Source organism: Jaculus jaculus, chromosome 3 (assembly GCF_020740685.1).
Source record: "Jaculus jaculus isolate mJacJac1 chromosome 3, mJacJac1.mat.Y.cur, whole genome shotgun sequence".
In the NCBI taxonomy this organism is placed as follows: domain Eukaryota; kingdom Metazoa; phylum Chordata; class Mammalia; order Rodentia; family Dipodidae; genus Jaculus; species Jaculus jaculus.
In genome coordinates, this window is record NC_059104.1 from 150,272,005 (window position 1) to 150,280,982 (window position 8,978).

The following is an 8,978-nucleotide window of genomic DNA, read 5'->3' on the forward strand; positions in this document are numbered from 1 at the left end:
GGCTGCTTTCTAGAGTTGCCTACTCAGTGAAGCCTGGGGCTGGAAAGGCATTAAGAGGGCTACTGAGAGCTGGGCATGGTGAGTAGAGTGAGACCTTACCTCAAAAAAAAAGAAAACAAAAAAAAAAAACCCCGAAAAACTACTGGATCCCATCAGTACTTATGGCCACAAGACAAGCAGAATGACATCTTTCCTCTGGAACACTGCATACATGTAGAGGACAGGACCCACAGAGCAATTGATTGGCCATTTTATTTCTGTTTTCCCGTCACTGTGATCCTGCTTCTGCCTCCTAGCAGTCCTGTGAGACAGAGGCAGGCAGGACTGTCTTCTTGTTAGGGGAAGATCATCACTTCTTTGCTCCTCTGGTTGTGGGAAGCCAAGAACCTGCTATGCTGGTCTCTTTCCCTATTCCCTTAATCCTGTCACATGACTCCATTCTGTTTCTGGTGAGCTTTTGGAGCACCCTGATTGTACTCAGTGGCTAAAGGCACTTTCCTGTAAGGCCTGCCAGCCTGGGTTTAATTCCCTAGCACCCACACAAAGTCATTCATTTGTTTATGGCAACAAATGACCCTCACATATTAGCCAAGTGTTGTGGTACCCTGGAGTAGCAGGATCACCCTGAGTTTGAGACCAGCCTGGGCTGTGTATAGTAAGTTCCAGGTCATCCTTGGCTAGAGTGAGACCCTAACTCAAAAAACCAAGAGAAAAAAAAAAAATGAGAGAGAAAACAGGAGACCGAGGCACTGGGTGTGGCCTCCGACGTGGCTCATAGAGAGAAAGGGAGACCGTGGCACTGGGTGCGGCCTCTGACTTGGCTGATAGAGAGAAAGGGAGACCATGGCACTGGGTGCGGCCTCCGACGTGGCTCATAGAGAGAAAGGGAGACTGTGGCACTGGATGCGGCCTCTGATGTGGCTGATAGAGAGAAAGGGAGACTGTGGCACTGGGTATAGACTCTGACGTGGCTGACGAAGCTAAAGCCCTCAAAGATGGAGCTGCTCAGGCCAGGTTTCATTCTTTCTTTACTTGCTGGTGGATTTGTATTTTTTAATTAAATATTTTAATTTATGTGTGTGTGTGCACATGCGTGTGCCACATGCAAGCACACATGCACACACACACACACATCCAGGCTCAGTCTGGTCTCTGTTTACATTGTATTTCCTTTCAGGTGAACCATCTGAAAAGACCAATAAGTGAAGCAGAGGATGTTCCAAGCACCAGGAATGGTGCAGCTGTCTCTTCCACCAAAAGGCACAAGTCCCTGTTTCAGTGTGCAAAATGTAGCTTTGCTACAGACTCTGGGCTTGAGTTTCAGAGCCATATACCTCAGCACCAAGTGGACAGCTCCACAGCCCAGTGTCTCCTTTGTGGTTTGTGCTACACCTCTGCCAGTTCCCTCAGCCGCCATCTCTTCATTGTTCACAAAGTAAGAGACCAGGAGGAGGAAGAGGAAGAAGAGATTGTAGAGGTGAAGGTCGAGTCAGCAGATCCTGAGGAGTGTTCTGGGGAGGATGTGGCCATGGAAATGAGAGAGAATGGACTGGAAGAATGTGCCAGTGAACCTTTGGTGGCTGACCTAGAGGCAAGGAGATCACTATGCCTGGACCTGGAGGAAGATGGTGCCCAAGATGCTCAGAATCAACCACAGGCCTCTCGGGACCAGGACAGCCATGCACTATCCCCTCCTCAGGTGTGACCAGAGGCTTTGCAGTGGTGGTGTTGGAACGGCCATGGCGTCCTCCATTTGCCCTGCAGACTGTGGGAAATAAAAGGCTGTGCCCCAGGGTTTGTGTGGCCACTGTGATCTGGAGCAGTGTTTGCTCTGAGCTGTGATTCTAGATGTTTCCTAGCCCCAGGAAATGTAGGGTCACCCAGGACCCTCACAGCTCTGAATTTATTTCTGTTATTTATGGCTTTGTGCTGCTTCTTGGTACCCCAATTCTCATCTGTGTCTTTCTAACTCCAGGCTACTCTGTAGTGCAACCCCAGTGCTGTCACCTCAGCTTGAAATCCCTCAGTGACTGTGTTCTTCTGGGTCCCCCCACTTGCTGCCTTTAGCAGGGGACTCCTCAGAGCTCTATTTCCCAGCAGGCCCCAACTCTCCTTCCAGCCTTCACAGCCTGAGAAGGGGGGAGGGTTGAAGGGTACTGGCACAGTCCCTCGGGGAGAGTTCTTCCCAGCCTGGCTTGGTCTCCTTAACTTTCCTTCCTGTCTTCTTTGGTTCTTTTCCTCAGAAATAGTCCTGGGGACTTAATTGTCACACTGGCTCATGTCTCTGGGTGGGAGAAACTTTAGTACACTTCTGCTTGCAACTGGGATCAGCAGGAGGTGTGGCCAAAGTAGGCAGGTGCTGAGAGCCAGCCCCTTTTCAGAAGAAGCTGCAGATGGCTGTCCTCTCTGCTGCTGGCCTGTATTCTCTGAAGTGGGGCTTGGGGCACCCAGATGTTGGGATATTTGTATTCTTGCTCCTGTGCCATTAGAGAGGCTGCTGCTGTAGGCAGGCCAGCCCCTCTTCCTCTCTGCCACACTCATGTTGCTCAGACTATATTTCAATAATAAAAAAAAAAATCTTCTTACCATGCAGGCAGGCTCTTGTATTCCTCTTCAAGTGAGCTGGCCCTTTCTTGTTCCACCTCAGGCTTTTCCCAGTTTTCCCTTGATTGTCCCATCTCTGAAGAAAAACAGTGTTCTTGATGTCCATGGAAGCTCCAGGCTTGGCCGCTTGTTAGGAAACCAGGAGCCCCTACTTCTTGGTTCTCTAGAGAGCAGAGGGAGCACCTCATTATTGGTTATGAGACACCACAGCCTCCCCTGGCCTACTGGCATTGGCTTAGTCCTATTGAAATTTTGGGTAACTTTTTCTCCATAGGGTTTTCAACCTAAAAGACTCCTTTATTGGTGAGGGGTTGGAAAGGAGGAATTGTGCAACCTTCTGACAGCATTCAGAGATGGAATTGCTGCCACTGGCATAGAGAATCCAGATATGACAGAATTTAAATTACATTTGGGAGGTAGAGTTTTTCAGTCATGGTGGAGTTAAGTGCTTGCCCAAGCACAAGGAATACTCTGTGGGAGGTATATTCCATCTTCTGACCCAACTGGCCTGGGGTTGGCCCTAGCAGGATCTAGTGCAGTACAGGGAAATGAGTGCTGGTTGGGTTGTTAGAGGTGATCCTTCAAGGGAGGCATGAATATCAGTTATGAATTAAGTTGGGTAAATATGCCTGACCTTTTCAGAATGTGTTTCTCTCCCCTCCCCAAATGCCAAATTTTTAGTGAAAGGCTAATGGTGGTGGGAAAGGTTGGTGCTTGCTTCAGCTCCAGAGACTGCTGCCTGTACCATTTTTAATGAGTGTTCTTTCTGGCAAGGCTGTCACCTCCCTTTTCCCCCTGCTGGCAGTGAGGCTGAGCCAGCTCTATTGCAGCTGTCTATAAAGCCTGAGCAAGCCTCAATTGTTCCTCTCCTAGTTCCCATTGCAGTGAACAAATATGTACCCTGGCTTCATTCACAAGAACAGGTTCTTGAGGCTGATAAAGGGCTTTGTGGTAGCTGAATTCCTTCTTGTTCAGAAACCATGATAGCTAGAGCACAGGTGGAGGAGGTGAGGAAACTGAGGGTCTGCCTGACACTAAACATGTCTTCCTGGGGTGGAAGAATGCCAGACTGACTGCTCAGTAGTAAGTCTGGGTCATGGCCTGGGTTCTGCCTGCCTTTAACCGACTCCTAACCTCACAGCCCCTGCTCCCAAAATAGAGCGAGTAGCTCCCACCCACCTCTGTCATGGGCTTTCATGAGACCATGAGTGGGTAAGCACTTTCTAGGTTCTAGAGTACTATGTATTTGTGGGGAGAATGCACTTTCGGGCTTGGAGGGTGGGGCACTCTTCCTCTGCTCTCACTTGGATTCTGGATATCAGTTAAGAAGTGGCCTGGCACACCTACCCCTGATCCAGTAATCATAACGATAATAGTATTTTAAGCCCTGCTTATGTTCCCAGCATTTTGTGGGGACTCATTTAATCCTTACATGGATATCAGTTATTCCCTATTTTACAGAGAAGAAAACTTCCCAGGGAAGTTAAATGACAGACATGTTGGGCCACCTATAATGTTGGTGCTGAATCAAGCTTGTCAACCACTGTTCTGCCTTAGTGACCAAGGCTGCTTTGGCTGCTGTCAACCTGTCAGTGGTATGCAGCCACCCAAAGCCCACTTTTCTACTTTCCAAACAGGTAGGGTGCCCTTGCCCTATAGTGTTAGGTCCTCCCTAGAGTCCATCTGTGCCTTGTCACCCCAAGGAGGGCCCTACACATGCACAGGCAGTGTCCTACAACCATCCATTCTCACTGGGGTTTACTTTGTTGTTTGAAGACCATTTCTTGATGACTATCGAGAAGAGGTTGCCTGACTCTCCCAGGGAACACATGAATCTCTCAGAGCCCAATATCTTCTGATCTCTTTCATGATGTTTTTAATGGTTGTACTATCATTTGTCACCATGAGAGAATGCTTGCTGTAACAGGCACTTAACTGCTGCAGTGAATACTCTACTGATCAAGTTAGATAAGATCCCTACCCTCTAGAAACTACCATTGAATACACTGAGGCTTGACAAATGACTAGTATTTATTCTCTAAATGCTTTATCTCTGTAAAATGATATGCCGAATTACCTTGAGCTAACTATATTGTAGAAAAAAAATCTTTCCCCCTTATGTAAACGGTCTGGGTTTTAAATACTTACCAGTTGTGGCCCAAAGTGTTCCATTCTTCTTTGCCCTTTCACAAACTGAGACACCTCTGTCTTTTTCACCACTGTACATTCAATACCAGGTAGCTCTTATTTTTTGTTTGAAAAATTGATACATATATATGGGAAGACATTCAACAATATGAAATGAAAAGTGAACTTCCCGATGGAGGTCAGTCTCCAATCCCCTCGCCAGAGTTAATCACTGTTATCTATATCTTGTGTATCCCCTCTTGAGCAATTCTATGCATTTGCAAGTTTATAAATATGTATATTTATATATCTATTTTTAATACAAACAGTAGCATTCTATACTCAATGTTCTGAAGCTTGCTCTTTTCATTTACATAGTATTTTGGAGATTGTTCCAAACTCATACACTGGGTCAATGTTAATTCTTTCAAAGCTTCTAGTTCAGTTTTTTTTTTTTTTTTTTTTTTTGCATACAATAGTTGTTCAAAGAATGTATGGATGAGGACTGGAGAGATGGCTCAGCAGTTAAGGCACTTGCCTGCAAAACCTGATGACCAGGTTCAATTCCCCGGTACCCAGGTAAAACCAGTATGCATCTGCAGTTTGTTTGCAGTGGCTGGAGGCCCTGATGTGCCCATTCTCTCTGTCTCTCTTCCCTCTATCTGTCTCTGCTTGCAAATCAATAAATAAAAATATTTTAAGAGAAGAATGTATGGATGAATGAGTGAATGCATGTGTGAATGAATCTGAATCAATTGGCAATTGCAACTGCAGCTACAGGTCAGGATCTGACCTGATCAAGGCAGGACCTTCTAGATTCAACAACATGTCCTCTTGCCTTCTTCAAGGGTTCAGGCTGCCATTCACCTTTTCCAGCAGATGACACAGCAGCCTTAGGGAGTAAGTACAGGATGTCTTGGGCCACAAAGCAAAGAGCAGAGCCTAAAACTCTGTGTACGTGTGAAGGTCAGAGGTTGATGTTCATTTTCCTTACCTCCCTCCCCTTTCTTCTCTTCTATTCTTCCTCTATTGGGGGGACGGGGAGGTACATGCCAGGGCCTCCTGCGCCTGCAAATTTCCAGATGCCTGTGCCATTCTGTGTGTCTGGCTCTACATGGGCACTGGGGACTTAAACCTTGGTCTTTAGGCTTTGCAAGCAAGCCCCATCAACTGAGACATTTCTCCAGCCTCATCATATTTTTAAAAATATTTGTGTATCCAAAAATAAATAAATAAATAAATAAATATATATATATATATATATATATATATATATATATATATTCATTTTAGAGAGAAAGAGAGAAAATGGGCATGGTGAGAGCCTTTTGCCACTTCAAACGAACTCCAGACACATGTGCTACCTTGTGTGTCTGGCTTTATGTGGGTACTGGGGAATCAAACCTGGTTTGGCATGCTTTTTAAGCAAGTGCCGTTAACCATTGAATCATCTCTCCAGTCCTCCACCTTATTTTCTTTTTAAATATATATATATATATTTTTTTTTTTTTTGTTGTTGAGAGAGAGAGAAAGGGGCAGGGGAATGGGCACACTAGGCCTCCAGCCACTGCAAAAAAAAAAAAACAAACAAAAAACTCGAGACACATGTGCTACCTTGTGCATTTGGTTTATGTGGGTTCTGGGGAATTGAACTTGGATCCTTTGGCTTTATCAGCAAACACCTTAACAACAAAGCTATTTCTCCAGCCCTTTAAAAAAATATTTTATTTATTTATGAGAGAGAGATTGGGTGCACTAGGACCTCTAGTACCAAAACAAACTTAAGATGCATTCGCCACCTTGTGCATCTGGCTTACGTGGCTACTGGGAAATCGAATCTGGTTCCTTAGGCTTTGTAGGGAAGTGCCTTAACTGCTAAGACACTTATCCAGCTCCTCCACTCTTACCTTTTTGAGACAAGTTCTCTTTCTGATTTACTCAGAGCTTACTAATAGACTAGCTAGCCAGGAAGCCCTGAGTGTCCTCCTGACTGTCTCCTCACTGCTAGGGTTACAGGCATATGTGGGCTTTTATGTGGGTGCTGGGATTCTGAACTCAGGTCCTCATACTTGTGAGGCAAGCACTTTGCCTGCAGAATCATCTCCCCCTGCACCTGACTGTGCTGTTGACATGTAAAGAGTATTAAACCACTCTTCAGTTTACCATGAATTAAACTAGGAAGCTACATTGTCACCTACTTTCCTCTTGGATTTTATAGTCTGTGGGCAAATTAGTTTGGGATTGTCCCCTAAATCCATTCTGCAGGACTGGGTACTTTTGGTATCTTAGAAGGATGAGTTCCTAAGAAGCTCTTTGCCTGTGGAGGCAGTTTCACATTTCTTTGTTTTGTTTTGTTTTGAGGTAGGGTTTCACTTCAGCCCAGGCTGATTTGGAACTCACTATGTATTCTCAGAATGCCCTTGAACTCACAGAGATCCTCCTACCTCAGCCTCCCGAGTGCTGGGATTAAAGGCGTGCGCCACCAGGTCCAGCTCTTTATTTTATTTAAAGCAAGGTTTCACTAGCCTGGAACTCACTCTGTAGCCCAGGCTGGCACATGAGCCTATTGCTACTAAAAAAATGAACAAACACTAGAAATATCACTCTTTTCTGTCTGGGTTATGTGGAAAGCTTGGAAATTGTTCCTGTGTCACAGGCTCTTCAAATAAGCGCCTATAAAAGCTGAGCCCTTTCTAACCTCAAAATCTCTCTATTAATCTCTCCCTCTGTCTCTCTTTTTGTTTGTTTCTTTCAAGATAGGGTCTTACTTTAGCACAGGCTGACCTGGAACTCACTCTGTAATTTCATGCTGAACTCAAACTCATAGCAATCCCCTTACCACTCCCTCCTGAATGCTGGGAATAAAGTGTGTGCCACGATGCCCAGCTTTTTTTTTTCCCCCCTGAAGTAGCATCTCACTAGCTCAGACTGAACTGAAATTCACTATGTACTCTTAGGGTGACCTCAAACTCAGTGATCCTCCTACCTCAGCCTCCCAAGTGCTGATATTAAAGGTGTACACCACCAGGTCCAGCTCTTTATTTTATTTGAAGCAGGGTCTCACTCTATCCCAGGCTGACCTGGAACTCACTCTGTAGCCCAGGCTGGCCTTGAACTCATGGCATTTCCCTTACCTCAGCCTCCCAAGTGCTGTGATTAAAGGTATACACCACTGTGCCTGACTCTGTCTGTCTTTCTCTATCTCTCTTTTATTATTTTTCAAGGTAAGATCTCACTCTAGCCCAGGCTGACTGGAATTCACTATGGAGTCTCAGGCTGGCTCGAACTCACAGCGCTCCTCCTACCTTTGCCTCCTGAGTGCTGGCATTAAAGGTGTGTGCCACTACGCCTAGCTATATCTTCTTGATGCAACTTCAAGTGTCTTTAACAGCTTCTTGCAGAAAATGGCACCTAAGAGTCTCACATCATACAGTGTCTTCCTCTCTGAGCAGATTCATTTTAAAAGTTTGCCTCAGGGCTGGAGAGAGATGGCTTAGTGGTTAAGGAGTTTGCCTGCGTCCCTAGGACCCAAGTAAGCCAGATGCACAAGGTGGTACATGTGTCTGGATTTCGTGTACAGTGGATGAAGGCCCTGGCATGCCCATTCTCCCTCTCTCTCAAGTAAATGAAAAATTTAAAAATAATAAATAATTAGAGCTGGATGTGGTGGTGCACGCCTTTAATCCCAGCACTCTGGAAGCAGAAATAGGAAGATTGCCATGAGTTAGAGGCCACCCTGAGACTACATAGTGAATTCTAGGTCATCCTGGACTAGAGTGAGACCCTACTTTGAAAACACCAAAACAAGAGTAACAATATATGTTTTTTTAAAAGCTTGCTTCAAGCTATTGTGCCACAATTGGCCATACTTCATATGAGATCTTCTTTTTTTTTTTTGGTGGGGGGGTTTGAGGTAGGGTCTCACTCTAGGCCAGGCTGACCTGGAATTCACTATGGAGTTTCAGGGTGGCTTTGAACTCACGGCAGTCCTCCTACCTCTTGCCTCCCGAGTGCTGGGATTAAAGGCATGCGCCACCACGCCCGGTTTCATATGAGATCTTTGAAGAACAAAGTGTCACAAATATTGACTTCCTTCTGGCCTTTGAACTTCCTAGATCTTATTTTGCTATTTTGGAGTCCATGTGGATTCATGTTGAGGTGGCCTTTCCAAATGCTGTGGCACAGGCTTGAGAGGATTTCTGCAGCATCATTAGCTTCAACTCCAGTCCTCAAAGCTCCCCAGACTA

At 45.5% G+C, this 8,978-nt stretch overlaps 1 protein-coding gene across 1 annotated transcript in view; it reads left to right on the forward strand.

Moving 5' to 3' along the window:
* Positions 1-5,072, forward strand: part of Znf592 (zinc finger protein 592) — a 67,516-nt gene extending 62,444 nt beyond the window's left edge. The window contains exon 10 of the mRNA XM_045145010.1: positions 1,178-5,072. Coding sequence (XP_045000945.1) covers positions 1,178-1,705 — 528 coding nt within the window. The 3' untranslated portion in view covers positions 1,706-5,072. The remainder of the gene's footprint in view (positions 1-1,177) is intronic.
* The last annotated feature ends 3,906 nt before the right edge of the window (positions 5,073-8,978 follow it).